The 18,164-nt window shown below is 42.1% G+C and overlaps 2 protein-coding genes across 11 annotated transcripts in view; one reads left to right on the top strand and one right to left on the bottom strand.

Annotated features, from left to right (window-relative positions):
• Window positions 1–1,518, top strand: part of OFD1 (OFD1 centriole and centriolar satellite protein) — a 32,670-nt gene extending 31,152 nt beyond the window's left edge. For all 4 annotated transcript variants that reach the window (XM_045537557.1, XM_045537555.1, XM_045537554.1 and 1 more), the window contains exons 21-23: window positions 320–466; window positions 995–1,062; window positions 1,363–1,518. In XM_045537557.1, the coding sequence (XP_045393513.1) occupies window positions 320–466; window positions 995–1,062; window positions 1,363–1,405 (258 nt within the window). In that variant the 3' untranslated portion in view covers window positions 1,406–1,518. The remainder of the gene's footprint in view (window positions 1–319; window positions 467–994; window positions 1,063–1,362) is intronic.
• Window positions 1,519–3,278: 1,760 nt separating this feature from the next.
• The window catches only part of GPM6B (glycoprotein M6B), a 149,294-nt gene continuing 134,408 nt past the window's right edge, over window positions 3,279–18,164 (bottom strand). For 3 of the 7 annotated variants that reach the window (XM_045537550.1, XM_045537549.1, XM_045537547.1), the window contains 5 exons: window positions 16,752–16,908; window positions 11,371–11,542; window positions 9,475–9,548; window positions 8,409–8,474; window positions 3,279–5,218 (listed from right to left, as the gene is read on the bottom strand). In XM_045537550.1, coding sequence (XP_045393506.1) covers window positions 5,069–5,218; window positions 8,409–8,474; window positions 9,475–9,548; window positions 11,371–11,542; window positions 16,752–16,908 — 619 coding nt within the window. In that variant the 3' untranslated portion in view covers window positions 3,279–5,068. Of the gene's footprint in view, window positions 6,775–8,408; window positions 8,475–9,474; window positions 9,549–11,370; window positions 11,543–16,751; window positions 16,909–18,164 lie in introns of all 7 variants that reach the window. The other 4 variants (XM_045537552.1, XM_045537551.1, XM_045537548.1 and 1 more) reach the window with 2 other exon arrangements.

Raw genomic sequence — 18,164 nt, 5'->3', positions numbered from 1 at the left:
CCCCGTCTTTACTAAAAATAGAAAGAAATTATCTGGCCAACTAAAATATATATAGAAAAAATTAGCCGGGCATGGTGGCACATGCCTGTAGTCCCAGCTACTCGGGAGGCTGAGGCAGTAGGATCGCTTGAGCCCAGGAGTTTGAGGTTGCTGTGAGTTAGGCTGATGCCACGGCACTCACTCTAGCCCGGGCAACAGAGTGAGACTCTGTCTCAAAAAAAAAAAAAAAAAAAAGATTATATTGTGCATTTCATAAATACTTTAAAGTTTTAAAAATGTATTTGTGTTTTTCCTATTTTGGTGCCCATCTATTTTATAGAGAATGATTGAAGAATCATTGAAGATTGAAATGGAAAAAGAAATAAGTATTCAAGAAACAAAAGACACATCTGTTCCCGAGGAGGGCACTTTAGAGAAATACATGAAAATCATCCAGCAGGGGCAAGACCAGGAGTTGGCAGATGAGGTGCTGATGCCACGGACAGGGCAGTCTGTGGGTGGGGACACCCAAGGCTTTTGTGGGTTTTTTTTAACATCTCGGGACAGGAGTCTGTCTTCTCCACTAAGGACAAAGAGGTTAAAAGCATACAAAATCCAAAGTTCAAATGGAACCTCAAGTCTTTTAAATACATTATGCTCCTGACAAAATGTCATACTTTTTGCTTAGGTGAAAGACTTAAGAGATTTTGATTTGTCAAAGTTTATAAAGGTTGGGATTCTTGTTCTTACTGTTTTAAGAACAAGAAATAATATCTCAGTACTAATGCATTTATTATGATAGATCTTTTATTAAGTCTGAAGTATTATAGGTATTGAAAATGCATGCTATATAGTTTTATTTTGATTTGCTTGCTAAATTTCATGTTTAAAAGTCATTCTTTTTTAGACTCTTAAATAACATATATTTCAAAAACAGTTCTTAGAGAAACCAAGGTGTTTCATAAAATTAATGTATGTCTAATTTCAAATTTCTTCTTTCACCCCTTTGTATAAGGGCTCAAAACAGATGGTTGGAGAAGGCTCCCTAGTGGACACGCTGCCACCTAGTGAAAAAGGAGAAAGGTATGGTTTCTCTGAACACTGTGTTATATATGTGCACCATTACTGCTCATTTTGTCAGCCAAGGGAGACGGTCAGGTATTTTAGGTTGCCTGTAAGAAATTGCTGAATCAGTCAAAATGACTGACTTAAAAAAAAAAAAAATCACTTGTTTTTGAACTTGTGAAATTGGTCCTGATACAAATTGTAAACAAGGGCAGAAACCCCACAGGGAAGGAGTGAGAACAGTATGAAGATCCCAAAAAAACTTGATGTGAATTTTTAAATTTTTTATATTTTTAATTTTTGTCTTCCCTAATTTAGTTCCACACACTTATCTCCTGAAGGCCCAGAAGAGTCGTGGTAATTGTTTGCCGTGCGGATTCTTACATACAATGAGAAGTCACACAACATTGAGTCCTTTCTAAGTATTTCTCTGAAATCAGACAAAATTCTCAATAAAAAGTTTGTGTAATCCAATTTGATTTTTCTGTAATTATATTTGGTACTGTAGTATATGAACCAAGAATAATCTTAGTCAAGTGAAACCCCTTCTCTAGCCATAGAATTTCTCATTCATTACACGAAAATGAACTGGGGTTTTTTTCCTTCTTTATTTTTGTCTTAAATTTTTAAGTGAGTATAACCTATCTTATCAGTCAACTACAGGCCCAGATTTTGGAGGTTTAAGCTGTGTTCCTCCCTCTCTAGAGTTGGGCTACCACCTGTAAAACAGGAAGCCATCTTCTCTAATGCTCTCTTGTTTTCTCTCTGAACTTATTTTCCATTCTAGGCACCAGAAATAGTACGATAATCACTTCTGGTCTTTACTTTTGACATCTGCTATGGTTTGAATGTGTATGTCCCTCCCAAATTCATGTTAGAACTTAAACCCCAGGGTGATAGTATTAAGAGGTGGGGCCTTTAGGAGGTGATTAAGTCATGGGGGTGGAGCCCTCATGAATGGGATTACCAACTTTATAAAAAGGCTCATGGGAACTAGCCAGGCCCTTTTTTGCCTTTCCACCATTTGAGGACACAGCAACAAGGCAACATTTTGGAAGCAGACACCAACCTGCCAGCACCTTGAACTTGTCAGCCTCCAGAACTGTAAGAAACACATTTCTGTTCTGTATAAATTACCCACTCTAAGGTATTTTGTTATAGCAGCAGGAACAGACTGAGAGAACATCTTTATTGTAGAATCTTTGGTCCTCAATGAATGGACTTAAAGTGTTTGTTGATTTGTAAATGAATAGGCCCCTCCCCTATAAGTTTGACTTCATTTTCATCTCAAAAGTCAAATTTTACAAGGTATAATTGGAAAAATCTCTCCTGTCTAGAGGGTCCTATGTTTTGTGGCAGGATTATGGTCGATAATTAAGATATTGCTTGTGATCTAACCATTATTTAGTTTACTCAGTTGACTCATGTGACTTAATTGCACAAAAAGCTATTTAAACAAGATACTAAGTAGTGTGACAAATAGCACACTAATTGGGCTCCTGATTGTTCTCCTGCCATGAGTGAATGAAGGTTGGTGATCCAGAGTCAGCTCCACATTTAGAAATGTCAGTGTGTCAATAATGACAAAGGCTAGTCCTAAGAAAGGTCAGATGTAGAAAATCCAAATGTATAATCATGTTGACAGATAAGTAGTTTAAATAGATTATAAAATGAAATCCTAAGTAACAAATTTAGTTCTGCTCTAGAGAATAACTGTTAGAACTAGATTTTTTTTTTAATATTCCTGAATAAATCTTTCAATAGACTGTTATGCCTTGCGTTTAAAAAACAGCAAACGGTACCTGGACCCTTATTAAGGCTCCCCATTGTTTCTGCTTTGTCCAAGCTTAAGCCTTGTGTTAATCCCATAGGTCGACGGCTTTATTTGTTGAAGCTAGTCAGAAAAATTCTTTTCAGAGAACTGTATAAAGTGCTAGTGGCACTTTATGTCAAATACAGCCCTGTTTGTTATAATATTTTCTCAAATTGCTCTCGCTGAAAGATTTTTGTCAGAAATAAGTAGCAGTCTCACAGACTTGATGTCCATACAAATGTGAAATCTTGATTATGCATATTATTTAAAATTGACACCGTACTGAGGACAAAGAAAGATAGGATTTATGTATGGTAAAAAAGGCAAGTGAATGAAGCTATAATTTTATTTAATTACTCTTAGTACATCCACAACTATTTCTACCTAAATAGATATTTAAAATAAGCATACACAGGTATTAACTATTATCTACAAATATTTATTGTAACACTTGAATAGAACTACAGGAAGCCCTTGGCACTGATAGAAAATATTGATTCACTGTTAGGTTACAAAAATTTATACATAGCAAAATTTAATGCTCTTTACATAAAAAATATTAGACTACTTAAACAAAACTTTTGAAAATTCCTGGTAATAGCTACCAGAATTAGAAAAGTAAAATTAGGCTTTAGACACTGCCTTTTCTAGAACACTGGACTCTGACAGCACCTCCACTGCTGGAAGGAATAGTTAAGTCTGTCATGCAACAGGAAAACAAAACACTAAGCTATTTCAGAACAACTGTTCTACACAGACGAGAGCTTCTCCCAATTAAAAAAAGAAATCCAAATAGGCATTTTTAGGCATTAACCAAAAAAAAAAAAAATCCAAATGAAATATACTTGCTGTTCAATTTTAATAGCATCTTTATAAAGGTATGTTTCCTTTCATTTGAATACATTTCTGCACATGTATATGTTTTAAAATCCAGGAAACAGCCAAACCACAAGTTAACTCTTAACATGAATATACATAGTTAACCCTATAGTAAGCAGCCCCTTTGAAAAGCACTGATGCACCCAACAGTTATATGGATCATTTATTTCATAAAGAACAACACAAAGTTTACCATCACTAATACCCAGTACCTATAGTCACTTAATGTTCTGGAACACAATGATGTAGAAGGCAAGTTTCTTTTGAAAATGGCTTAAACTCAAGCAGTTTTCTTGCTGAACATCAAACTTTATTAGTCCAGGAAACAGATTTAGATAAGAAAAAATGAAATAAATACCAACCCTAATTTAAATTACCTAAGTATTCAAGTCTATAAAAGTAGGAGGCTAGAGGTCTGTGGTCAGCTTGTAATTAGATTTTAGATAGTTGGTATGAAACTGTAAACTCACTATCCAGACCACTTAAATGGTTTAGAATGGTGGTCATTTTAATAAGGTAACACTTCCTAATTAAGAAAAACATGGAACAAATTCTGTGAAGGATTGTTGGGTCTGTGGTTATAAATTCTTAGAAATTTAAAGCAAATACTCATTAAGGCAGAGCCGACATTTCCCAAGAATGATAACAACTGGATCAGTATCATTTTGTTAAAATGAAATCTATGATAATTTGATTCTTGAAAGCTCATCAATGAGTCAGAATCCAGCTTCTTCAGTAGTAGGGTAAGCAGAATTGCTATAGCTCATTTTAGCATTATTGAAAAATTTCTGATTGGCTCAGGAAATTAATGGGTCCTGGACTTGGGGCAGAGCTAATTTAAAAAGTCAGTTGTAAGAATCACATTACCTTTGAGCCAAAGTTTAATAAATGTCAGCTTCCAGAAATAGAACGTCACACCAATTCCATTTTATTTCCTCCATAGATAACATTTGAGGACACATGTCATATGTGAGTTTATGGTCACATCCTTTGTCCCTATGAAAAAGTAAGAAGTATTCCACTGCTTTTCGTGATAAAATTGCTCTAGCAGTAAGTGTGAACGTGCCACAAATTTCAAAAGAATAAACAATCATTTTGTCAAAGTGTTGCCTTTTAAAATGGCTAACATGAAACCTCCAATATTTGTTCTAAAGAAAAAAGATTTACCCACTGGAAGGTTTTCCTAGCGATACATCCCAGCAGCTTGAAACAGTGAAGTGTTTACATGTCTACGTTAGTTTGTTTGGTGGGATACACATCTGTACTGCAGAGCAGCTGTCTGATGATTTGTCAGAGCTGTGAATGCGTCGGCCGAAACACTCTGGCAAACATTTATGTGTAAGAATTGAGTTGTTCTTTTGACCGAGACTGGATATCTTGCAGTTCCTGTTCCTCCTTTGCTTTGATATCTTGGTAAGCCTGCATTTTGCTCGCATCCTTTAAGTAAGCCCAGTTAGAAGACAGTATCATGAGGAAGTGGATCTGGAAGAGAAGGGTGAGCATGATGGCTAGTGAGCATGTGAGAAGGCAAAGCGAGGTGCTAGTCAGATTAGACAGACTTGACTTTAAAGGGGGCGGGGTTATTCTGTATTAATACTTGTTCTGCTAGCAGAGCTATCAGATACTGAAAGCATACTCTAATTGGTTTCGCATTAAAAGGCTGAAGAAAAGTTAGTATACAATGAACTGGAAAAAAATGGCCAAAGGTATTGTTAAGAAAAAGCAAAAATGAAATATAAGAGGGTGCTTTTTTACCATTCTGATAGTAATTTTAAAGACTAATGCAGGGCAGAAACACACGTATTTGTTTTAAGTGTATCGCAAAGATCTTTTCTACCTGTGGATAAAAATCAATTCCCCCAAAGGCCTAGAAGTGTGAATAATGTTTATTTTGAGTAATTAAAAAACTACATATTTAACATGGAAAAAATTAAATGAATGTCAAAACCAAAATTAAGAACTATAGGCAAAGCATGCAGTCTCTGTGTTAACAAACTCTTAGTAGAGAAACTACATTTTTCATTTTGTAAATACCAGTATTTCATTTCACAAAATGTAAAAATCCTTATTATCATTCTTTACAGTTGATGTGGCAAACATTTCTTTCCTGTTTATTTTCCTCATTTCTCCTGCAAAGTAAATCTACATCTCAAGTTCTTATAGTTCATACTTCCTTCTCAACATATTTGAGACCTTCAGATCCAGCCTAGTTTCTCTTCCTGTTAAAATCTTATGTGCAGTTTGAGAACTAGCTATGAGGAAACAGTTATTACTCAACAAAACACAACAATTTAAAGTTACCAGTTTTGTGGGCTCTACAGGAATGATTGTGTTTGCAAAAAAAAAAAAAAAAAACTCACATGTAAATTCTTTTTATCAGAGAAAACAACTGGGTGACTTTTTTCTTCAAAGCCAAATTTTTTCTGGCTTATTTGAGGGGCATTTGGTAGTTTTACCATGTGATCAGAAAAAAAATGTTTTAAATCAAATTTAGAACATATTTGTAACATTTTCCAGAAAGGATCTGACAAAACAAAATCCAGATTAAACTGGTTCTCTTCCATTTCATCAACACTTGTTTTTGTTTTCATCATTAAAATTAGTTATCAAACAAATAGTGGGAAATGTGGGTATTCCAAAGTGTTAATACTTCATTTAGAGATACTGCTCAAAGTTTAAGTTCAAGAAAATTATTTTTCAAAGGATGCTCACCAATGTCAGTAAATAACTGAATCCTTTTCAAAATGTGGAAATAGCCAGATCTCATTATTTTGTAATTCATGTACAGTAAGTCATCTTATTAATCTACCATGCAAAATGAGTTTACTACATAAAGCTATTTACAAGTTACTGTAACAGAACTGCAGAAACCTAGACTCTGCTTTAGTCTGGAGTGTCAGTGATATTTCACGCTACAGATCATAGCTCTCTAAAGCTCCTTATTGGCCTTATGCAATTTAGAATTTAGTGCAGCAATCTTCCCGACTCTTAAACTTCAAAACCGCATAGTTATATGTAGTAGCCATCATGTAGATCAGCTGGTGGAAGAGAACAAAACAGGACAGTAAGATACAGGCAGTGAGGCCGATGCCATGACACTTCTAAACTTAGGTGGGCATGGTGCCCGCGCTCCTAGCCTAAGGTGCTTCTTTTTCCCCCCTTATAATCACAACAGAAGATTTTCATATCTGGCACACACAAACGTTTTCTCACAGTCCTTTGAAAAAAGGTACTGAGGGCAGAACAAAGGACTTGGACATGTTTTAAGAACAACAGGGAGCTGGGTCAGCAGCATGAGAGGGATGAAGCTAAATGCTCATTTCCCCTTCACCTTCCCCAGCTGCCTCTCAGCAGCAGTTAGTCCTTGTCCTGCGCCTATTGCTCAGCCAGGAGCACAGGTCACCACCGTGACTCCCCGGGTTTCTTTCATGGGCTGGTAATGGGAAGGAATGACTTAACGGGTGAACTGGGAATGACTCCTTTTTCGAGCAGCTGAGATTTTCCCCTTGCTCTACCAATCTTAGTTGGTTTTCTTCAAAGCATAAACCAAACCCTCCAAAAATCACATATATATATATATATATATATATATATATACACACACACACACACACACACACACACAAGTGTGTATTGATGTTTGTCATTCACAGATTCCATTTTTGAGAATTTGCCTAATTGCTAAAATGTATTTGTAATCCCCAAATTGATATTTGAGGTACCTTCAGTTATTAGGGAACGCGCACAAAGCGGTGAAAGAGCTGTCACCCAGTGCACACATTCCCAACCGAGGTCGAACGTGACGACACTCCACTACCTTGTTTCCGCTCGCAGACTGTAAACAGGTGTCCTTCTCAAAGTATATTTAGGACCAAGTTTTTCACATTTTTATGATTTTTATCGGTGATTCTGCTGCTTAAAGTGGTTCCCAAACGTAGTGCTGCAGTACCATCTAGTGTCCCTAACACAGGAAGGCTTCGATGTGCCTTACTAGAGAAAATGTGTTACAATAAGCTCTGTTCAGGTATGAGTGATAGTGCTGTTGTCCGTAATTCAGTATTAATGAATCAACTGTATATGAAATAAGGTGTCTTTACACAGAAACACACGTAAAACAAGGTTATATATTGGTAGGCTGATGAAAATAATGTGACCAGAGGCTCACAGGAACCCTACCCTTGTATTTCCCCTAAGAGCGATGGTTCAGTATTCACTAATTCAGTGTTTGAGGAGACTTTATAGAACGTAACTACTATGTATGATGAGATCAACTATATACACACTCATGTATGTATATGTGCGTATTTCCATTTGGAAGTTAAGATTTCTTGGCAAAGAAATGGGTAATGCCTCACATGAGCCTATGTCCATGTCTAAAGTCATGAAGCTAAGTGCTAAATGCAGCAAGGCAATATGTTAGGTGTAGTCAACAGGTGTTGGTACCCTTGCCTCTTTCCAGAGTCCAAATTGCATCACCTACAATTGGTGCCAAGGCAGCCAACTAGTACTTCCTGCAAACTAGACATGTGGTCAGTTTCCACAGGTGCCAGTTACGAAGATTGACTGCCAGCATCGTTGGCTTTGGTAGGCTGGTAAAAACTGGAAGGGAAATCTGTCATTTAGGGGCTGGAGGGAGGGGCTAGACTAGGGTGGTCCTGGGGCCGTTACTCACCAGAGCAATCACGGTGGCGCCAGCTCCCGCACAGGCCACGATGAACAGGTGATAGGACATGTAGAACTAGGAAAGAACAGGGCACCGACGTAAGCATTTGATGTGGGATGAAATGGCCCACACCATTCTGGGGTGCGGCTTCATCTTTCTCCTTGCAGCTGTTCCCTGCAAGGTTGAATGCAGGCCTGCGCTGCCTTCAAGCTCTGGCTGCGCATGGGAATCACCTGGGGAGCTTTAAAAACTTTCTGATGCCCAGGCTGCCAGCCCCAGACCAATTAAATCCGAATGCTGGGGGCTGGGTCTCACCCATCAGGATGCTGCAATGCTCCCTTGAGGACTGCAACGTGCAGCCAAGGTTGGGAGCCCCTGCTTTGAGACATTCCCTGTTATGGATCTACAAGTTGACAAGCCAGATCGGGTGAGGGCTGATTATTTCTGTAACTCAAAAGCACATTAGGATGTTCTTAAATATGCAAACTTCTACCAGTGCATTTAAGAATTTTGCCTTATCAACAGTTAGCCAATGACTGAAGAATATTCTAGGCCTGAGACAGTTTAAAACCAAAGTGTTAAGATATACTGCCAATTAAGAATCAATGAGAGATAGAGAAATAATAGCAAGTCATTCTGGAAATATAAATGATTGAATATGGCATCATCTGTTAAAAATTTGGTATATACACAAATTCAGTGGAATCTTTTCCATGAAAATTAACTTACATTTGTTCCGTGACAAGTGTTATACTTTGAAAAACTTTCTAAAGGGGAAAGAGAAGAATCTAGGTATATTTTCAGATTTACAGGTTTGGGATCATTCCTAAATTATTGCCCAAAGGAAAAGTTCTCCAACTCCTAAGGATCCTCACAGAATGGGTTGGAACATATGAAGTGGCTATTTTTGTAGGTCAAAACTGGCTGAATACTGATGGTTACATACAGTTCAATCTTAAAGAGTCTACAAAAAAGAGCTTTCCTTAACAGCATTTTAACCATCTCTCTTGCTCTTTCTAGCCGCCTAATATACACAAGGTGACCATGTGAGCCCGCTGAACCGTGCCAGGTTTACCTCATTGGTGTTGCAGATGTTCTCTAGAGCGGAGCCACATATTTTTCCTGGGAAAGCATTCCAAGGAATGATACCTGTAAAATGAACCCCAAGGGAACGTTAGTGCAAACTACAGTGCCTCGTGTTCTTATCAGACCCCACCACTTTGGATGACGGTAACAGTGTAATTGTAGGCTTTGTTCTTCACCAACAGTTGATGTAGCTGCTGTGCACACCACATGCATTTTGGAATAGTAAGCCCCATTTGGACAGTAGGGCAAGAGCAAAGTCAACTAGTTTTTAAGAGATTTAAACAGTCATATTTTTTCCCCTATAAATTATGCTTTCTTCAGTGAAGTTGATATTTGGAAAAATTGATTTTTCCAAGGTAAGCTTTCCCTACAGTGCATTTATTAACTGTAGTTAGACAACCACAGGATGACCCCCTCATAAAGCATTTTATCATGCTGAAGTCAAATACCAGAGGCGAGGTCAAGCACAGTCTTTAGATTCTCTCTCACTGTAACCCTGAGTCCCCTCTGCAGTGACAACTGTCCATTAGGCTACTGTTCTTCTTCCCCTTTGACGTGTAGGTTTGTGCTTAAATATTAAACACAGCTCAGTTTACACTTCTCTTAGGAGGTAAGGAAAGAGTATTTAAAAAAAAAAAAAAAAAGAAAGAAAAAGTCCTTATTCTCTCTTGAGACGGGCCAAGAGTAAATCTTTATGCCTCAGAAGAATGGGAAATGACCAGTCCCCAAATTGTCAGTGAAACCAGTGAATTTGAGAATAACTCGTTGGGCAAATACAGAGGATATAAAAAGATGTTTACAGATTACCAAAATTTTGTGGCAAAAATACTTATTTTTAAAGAAGAGAGGAACAATACACATTTAGATACTCATTTACGAATACTTTAAAAACCAACTTTAGGCTCTGTTTTCAAATCTGTCATAAAGAACAGTGTTGTTGAGCCTTGGTCTTTGAGAGGAGAGATTAGCCTGATGGGCAGTGTTAGGCAAGTTTCATATTATGTTGTAAGATAAGATGTTGAGAATAAGCCACGTGAGAAAAACGAGAAGCAAAAATGAAATAATTATCTTTCTCCAGAAAAGCTCTAGAAGAACAGGTATTTCCCCTTTGATTCTAATGAAATCTCTTCTTCCCCCCTGGTTGTTTCTGCCAAGAACAGATTTTCTACCATTCTAGCTGGAAGTAGTAATTAGACGTCTTCCTTAGGATGCTGCCTTCTAAGTTGAGCCCCAAATTAACTGACAGGAGAAGCCAATGGCCCCTTCTGTGGCTTGTCACAATAAACCAACCTCGGTTCCCTATTGTGAAGATCCCATTCATTAGGAAAATATGTTTGAACTAGTTTCCAGAAGCCAACGATGGCTTTTATAGAGTACATTCTAATGACTTGAAAATACGTCTGGATTTTATGTTACAGTTTTCAGTACAGATGAAGTTTAAGCAAGTGATCACTTAAAAGACTTGATTTGAAGAGCTGGATATACAAATTAGTCGAATTTTAGTGTGTTCAATATTATTTTAGATGGAAAGCTGGATGTTATAAAACTGAAAAGAAATTAAAGAAAAAATAGATAATCTTTTTATTGTGGATATCCAGAAGTCTTTGATTGAACTGAATTATGAAGTAGTTTCACATTATAAAAAGCATCTTTTGTTACATATTTAACTGTAAAATATCACAAAATGTTGATTGACTTTTTCAAGGAAGTAAAACCCTCAGTGATGTTTCCATCCAGAAAACAGCATATTGAGGGAGAGAGTATGAATTATTCCAACAGAAGAGATCACATATGGAACAGATCACATTAAACACCCATGTAATAATTAAGATCCAAACGAATGCATGAGAGGATAAAGAATTAAAGGGGGGTTAAAAGGAAGTACCGTATTGTCGGATATCCACACAGATCTGCTCCACACCCGTGGTCCCGTTGGTCTGCGGTGACTTGATGACTTCACAAGTTGACCATATGTTGTAGAACATAAACACGGGCACCGCCGAGAAACCAAACACGCCCAGCCAGGCCACTCCAAGCACGTAGGTGAGGAAAACGAACTAGGCCGAAACAAGAGGAAGTAGAATTAGCACTGAAACGGGCAGGAACATCCCGAGAGGAAGGCCTAACGGGCCTGCGGGATGCCTTTGGACCTCTCAGCTGTGGCAGCCAGAAAGGAAAGGCTCGGCCTGGGGGAGCAGGGGAAGCGAGAGCTGGCCACGCTCCCCAGAGCTAGAGGATCCAGAATGTGAGTGCCTGAAGCTGCTTCAGGGCCTTTCTCAGGTCCCTCCTTTAACTCACAAGGCCACGAGACCCCAAGAAGTGATTTCACTCATGCAAGGTCACAGAGCTATGGTTAGTGACAGGGCCTCCCACGAGACGCTCTTTCTAAACATCAGTTCTGAAAACTCACCATCCTACTTAACATGGGATAATCTGAGGGTGCTTTCATAGGCCACTGAATTATAACTTCATAGGAATTCCTCAAAAATTATCTTTTTTTTTTTATGTAACAGAGGGCTGGTAGAATAGCAGTTGCTATGGGAAGCCTCTCTCAAAAAGAACTTTGCTAGTTTCCTGATCCAGTGAAATTACTAAAAGCATCAGATCCTTGAACCTTTATCAAAAGTTTCAAATAGTCATGAGCACAAGCTTAATGCACAGTGACTCTGATAAAATTCTCGTTTTCCTCTAGTTTTCATTGGTCTCTCAGATTCACAGCAGCTTTGCAAGCAGAGCAATGGCTTAGGGAAAAAGCTACCTGACGTTCACCTACACGTTGCCACCGGCGATTCCAGCAAGAACATAATCCTAGCACTTGACTTTCTGCATAACCTTCTGCCTTGCCGACCAATTTCAGAGGGCTTTGAAAGGCTGCCTCAAAGACGTTGTGGGATTTCTGTTCTCAAGTGTACCCACAGAGCAAGTGGGCAAGGATTTGGAGTTCTCCTAATTTGGCTTTTATTTTTTTTTTTGGCTGATGATGGAGACCCGGACTCCTCTTAAGTTTGCACATGGCAGCAGCTACCTGGGCGGTGGGAGGCCGCCTCTTGATGGTCACCCCAGGAAACTGCAGACACAAGGCACTTCCTTTTATTTCAAGGAACATTTGCATTTCTAAAAATATTCAAAGCAGATTTCAGCAGTGTCACCTCCCCCCTTCCTCCCCAGTGCTTATGATCCAGCTGCTCCAGGCTAGGGTTTCTTTTTTTCCCTTCAAAAGAAAACTTTACCTTCTTTCTAATACCACCACAATGACCTGAGCGGGAAGGGGCTGGCGGTTCTTGGCTTTGGTGAGCCTTCCCTCCCTGGGAGGCCAGTACCCCCCAGAGAGACCCCCCTAGGGCCAGCCCTGTCTTGGTGGCCTCCAGCATTACAGCGGCTCCTGGGCACAACCTCCCACAAAGGGCAGAGGACTGGAAGGCTGCTGGTGGGCAGAGCGCATCTGCCTTCACCTCACACAACTTTCTGTCCTGAGCCCTGCCCTGTCACCTGTGTCGTCCTAACACCCTCCAGGGCAGGTCAGCATTGTGATCCCTTGAGCAGATGGAGGAAACCAGAGCACCCGAGGCACCAGTGCCCAGGGACTCGGCACACAAATCCTTACAACAGATCTTTCTCAAACAAAATCTGACACACTTAAGAGCTAAAAGCAGGCTGTGCTGGGCGGGCTGTGGGCAGCAGGCTTCCTCCATGAGAACAGTGGTGTCCCTGGCTCTGGGTGAAGTGCCACTGGCTCAAGTACAAGCTCTTGGCACTCTCCACCTACTGTATTCAGACAAATGCTGGAAGGATCCAAAGACCTTAAACATCAGGCAATTGCTGACTTAATGCTGTTCCCTGGCAGAACCCATACCCCTTTATTTCTGAAATCTGATGGGCAGAAGTGAGGGGGAAAGCTGTCATTTAAAAGCCACCAGGAGGCTTTTGTGGGAGGTTCCCACTTTCTGTGGCTCTTTTCCTTCTGCTCCCCATTTTTCCAGCTGTCTCCTCCCCACCAAAAGTAACCATTCCCCTGACTTGTACAGTCTCTTCCTCGTATTTTTTTAAATAACAGCTTTACTGAAATACGGTTTATTCCTGAGAGTTTTAAAAGTCATTCACTCTGTTGTTCTATGAACTTAACCTCAAAAAGCCCATGTGAAACCCCAAATCCTGACATTGGGGATTGAGAATTAAATCGTTCAGCAACTGAAAGGTGGGTTTCATCCTAGTAGGTAGTTTCTTTAGGAACATGGTTTTCTGAAATATCACCCAGTGACGCTATCTGTGGCGACTGTTATCTGTCTGTGGGAGGGGTGCGCGTGCCTGTTCTTACTCAAGCATCTATGCACAGGAGATTAGGCAAACAGAGATCCGGAAGGGGCCCACCAGACAGCCTAAGCCCAGCTGGACCCCTCGGGAATCCCGCAAATGGTGTCATTCCAGAAGAACCTAAAGCTTGTCACGTTCTGCTGGCCTGCTCTCTGTGGGTGCTGCTTCTCCTGAAAGGAGCGGACGTGGCGTGGGATGGCAGAGACGAGAGTTGGGCCCTCTGCTGACGTGACAGCAACAGGGCCTGTGGACTCCAACAGGAGTGGTGTCCACATGGCAATCCCCTTCTCGCAGCCCCACTGCCCTCAGAAAGACCCTGACATCCGTGGCCTGGTCTTAGTTGTGCTATGGGGGACTAAGGACTGGCTGAGCCCCTGGTGGAGGACAGTGGTACAGGAAAGAGCAGTGGCCTGAGGCGCAGCAGTGGCAGAGGTGGCGCAAGACAGCAGGAGGCAGCGCTGGCTGAGGGGCAGGGCCACCTGCAGAGATTCCTGGGGAAGAGAGCCCGGCCCAGGTGCCCCTTGCCCCCGGCTTTCGGGGCATGGGCTCAGATGACTGTGAAGTGGGCATGACAGGAGGAGCGACACACAGATGAGACCTGAGGTTATGTCAAATTATCTGGACTGTTTGGGGTATCTCCTTGGCCACTTCCTCCCTCCTTGAGCTCCATCCAAGACACTACCCTCCTCTCTGGCCACCACTGTCCCTCGGTTCCCCGTGAAGGCCCCTTTTCCTTGGCCTGCCCAGGAGGTGCTGGTGCACCCCGCGGCTCTCCCCCTCCACACAGCTTGTCAGCGTGAACTGGCTCGTGCCCATCACTCTTGCTCAGACAATTCCAGCCACCCCAGCCCCAAGCGTCCTCGTGATGCTATGGATAACCCCACGTGGCACTCCACAGTCACATCAATGTTGTCCCGCTGAATCCACCCTCCTCATCCTCTCTCCCCCTCTCCACAGCCTCCCCGGCATGTCGCCCAGGCCAGAGACTTGGCGCTCAGCCCTCCTCCCACCCTGACGCCTACACACCCAGCTCAGAGCCCACCCCCGCCAGTGTCGGGACCTGTCCCTGTCCTCCACCCTGCTGCCATGCCCACCTCCCATCTGCACCATCACTCGCCACAAGCTGACCTTCCCCTCTCAGATCCATCCTCCACACTACTCCCACATGGAGACGTCGCTGCTCGTCTTTGTCGATTTTATTCCCAGCCTGGCATCCAGGGCCTTTCCAGATCTGGTCCCCTGGCCCCCTTCCAAGCAGCGTCATTTCTAACCGGCCTCACCCGGCCCTTCCCTCCCAGCCGGGGCACACGGCTGGCTCCCTGGAGCCCCCTCTTTTCTGGGCCTCCCTGCCCTGCTTATGCTGCTTCCTCTTCCCCAGGCCTCCTGCGAGCAGTTTCCTCCACTCCATGCCAGGAAGCCCTCCCTGAGCGCACGTGCAACTGCAGGCCATGTGCGTTTCTCCAGGGCACAGCCCGGCATTTAGCCAAGGACATGGAAGCCAAGGGCCGGCCATGCAAGCAGCAGGGAGAGCGAGCATGAGTACAGTCTCCCCCAGGCCCCAAGGGTTCCTCCTGGGACCAGCAGCTGCCAGTGGCACATCTGCCCAAGGTAGGGTCACACTTTCCTTGAGACACTTAAGGCCTTGTGCTTAATGTTATTCTGATAAAACCCCTACAGACCCCTTCATACGCAGGCTCTGGTCACTGGGTCACAGAGAATTCCACGACAATCCACATGCCTCCCTGAGGAGGACTTTTCTGACCAGTGGGCTCTCCTGGTGCTTTAAACCAGACCCCGAGTCCTCTCCTCGCCAGAGTAGAAAGCTCAGCCAGCGCCCAGCGAGCCTGGGCCCCTGCTGCGCCGTGCGTGTTTTCCCTGGGAGAGGCCAACAGCCTTCATCAGCGAGCCTGGGGCTTCTCTTGATGCCCAAGTTGTTTTCTTTGCACCTGACCATCTTTCAAATGCTAGACCAATGCAGCCAGCTGCCTCTGAGACATTTCCATTTCAATGTGCTGTCATAAACTCAATTTATAAACTCAGATTCAACCATGGAGTTTCCTTTTGTGATGCAGCAATTTTTAACCCTGGCTTTTAATCAGCCATTTTTAAGATGTGTTACCTTCTAGACCAGAGGCCAGCAACGTTGTCTTACTATAAAGGGCCAGCTAGCAAACGGTTTAGACTTTGCGGGCCACGTGTTGCAACTACTCAACTCTGCTTCATGCTTTGTAGCATGAAAGCTGCCATAGACAGCATGCAAAAGAATGGGTATGGCTATATGCCAATAAAACTTTATGATCCTCAAAACTTGAATTTTATATAATTTTCATGTGTCATGAAATACTATTCATTTGTTTTTTTCCAACCACTTAAAAATATAAAAACCATTCTTACCACTTGAGCTGTACAAAATCATGTAGTAGGCCAAATTTGGCCCATAGGCCGTAGTTTGCTAACCACCATCTTAAGACTATGAGGTCCTTAAAGAAGGAGCCTGTGTTTTAATCTTTGCACCTCTATCGGCTAGCAGAGTCCAGCTAGGTACTTGGTACAGTAGGGTGCTGGTATAATATTGACAGGACTGCAACTATTTCTCATAGTACATTACATGTATGTTTTTATGGCCGTGATCTATATTTTAAAGATAAACAAAGGGGAGCACTGACACAATGTGAAAGTTATCTATAGTAGGAACTTGCCATCTGAAAAATCTTCAGTACCCTTATTACCTGTACACTGATAAGGGAAACCTTTAAGTCTACCAGCCATACATTTTATTATCAATATCATGTTAAAGGTATCCACAGTCCTAACTCTGAATTGGTAAGACCAATACTTGTGTCCCGGAGCTGCTGTCTACTCTCAAAGAGCTGCTAGTTCTTACCCGATACAAGGAAATACACAAGGGCTTGGCTCTGTTTATCAGACGATCAGTTACCAGAGGTTCGCACTCACCATTCCACTGATGCAGCGGCCACAGGCGGTTGTCTTAAACTCACCGTGCAGTTCTTTCACTGCACTGGTGGTGTAAAAGCCTTCTGCCAACAGAATGATCCCATACAAGAAGAAAAAGGATGCAATTCCATAGATGACATACTGCATCAGTTGTATCCTATGAAAAGAAGAGATCCTGAACTGTTCGATTCACCGTGCGGTGGCAACTACGTTTTTGGACTCTGGAGAGAGGACTTGAGGAGGACGTTCTTTGTGATGGCATCGCCCACCCCACGGATGGCTTAGGTGGGCGTCCTGGACAGACATCCCTGCCCAACCCCCAGCAATCTGGGCCTCTCTTCCAAGGTGGCCCCGCGGTTGCAGTTGAGATGGACAACCTTCCCAGGCAAGGGAGAAATTTCCTTTGGTTAGGGGCAGGGCCTAGTTGTAATCTTTTAATACTTACCCAAGTCCTGTGCGGTGAGGGTTAGAATCTTCATTTTGCATGTAAGTAAACACAGGCATCAGGGAGTTATGCTACTCATCCGAGGATACACAGTTAGTGGCAGAGCAAGCATTTGAACCCTGCTCCAATGGACACCATGTTCTTTCCGCCATATCAGAATGCCTCCCAGACAGCCAGGCCTCATGCTTCATTTATTCTGATAAAACCCCTAAGTAAGCACTCAGGGCTTCTTTGAGGAGTAACTTGGGCAGCTGCTCTTTGCATTCAGGGTCCCAACACACAAGTGATAGTAGGTCAAGCAGGTTTAGGGTACAGAAAGTTAATTCACAACTAAATTTGTCCTACAAAAGCTGACAAAGACCCAGATGACTGGTCCTCAGCCTGTGTCCATTGGAATCACCTGGGAAGCGCTAGGAACTACTGGTGGTACCAGGATCCCTTCCCCAGAGATGACGACTTAATTGGTCTGGGGAGTTTTAAAGCTCCTCAGAAGCTTGAGAGCCAGGGATTGAGATCACTAGCTAATTAACTCAGTACACCTTTCCCAGGGTCCATCTTGGGGTCAAGTTCTTCTTTGCATAGTTGGCACTCACTGAGTTCATTTGTCCTGCTCCATCCCTCCTTATAACCTCCCGCATCTCCTCTGCTCATTCCTTTTTTGGATGTCATGCATGAATGGACAAAAAAGAATAACATTCCCTAAGGACTCTTCCAACACGATTCCATTACTATTCTGTAAAAATTCATCCATGCCTTTTTCAGTCTGGTGGAAAAGTTTCTCACAATCACAAGACACCTAAACACTGTGAAACTTTGGGATTCAAGGAAAGAAAAAGATTTCTTCTGCCGGAAGAGTTAACATTAAAATGCTGCTCTTATAGACTTTTTGAGTTGGGGTCAGTCTTCAACAGGGCTCCTATCATTCCAGGGATGGTCATTTCCTGGGAGAAAGCTGGTAGTGTCTGTTA

Source organism: Lemur catta, chromosome X, assembly GCF_020740605.2.
Source record: "Lemur catta isolate mLemCat1 chromosome X, mLemCat1.pri, whole genome shotgun sequence".
In the NCBI taxonomy this organism is placed as follows: Eukaryota; Metazoa; Chordata; class Mammalia; order Primates; family Lemuridae; genus Lemur; species Lemur catta.
The sequence above is the reverse complement of the archived record's forward strand: the minus strand, read 5'-3'. Positions and strand labels throughout refer to the sequence as shown.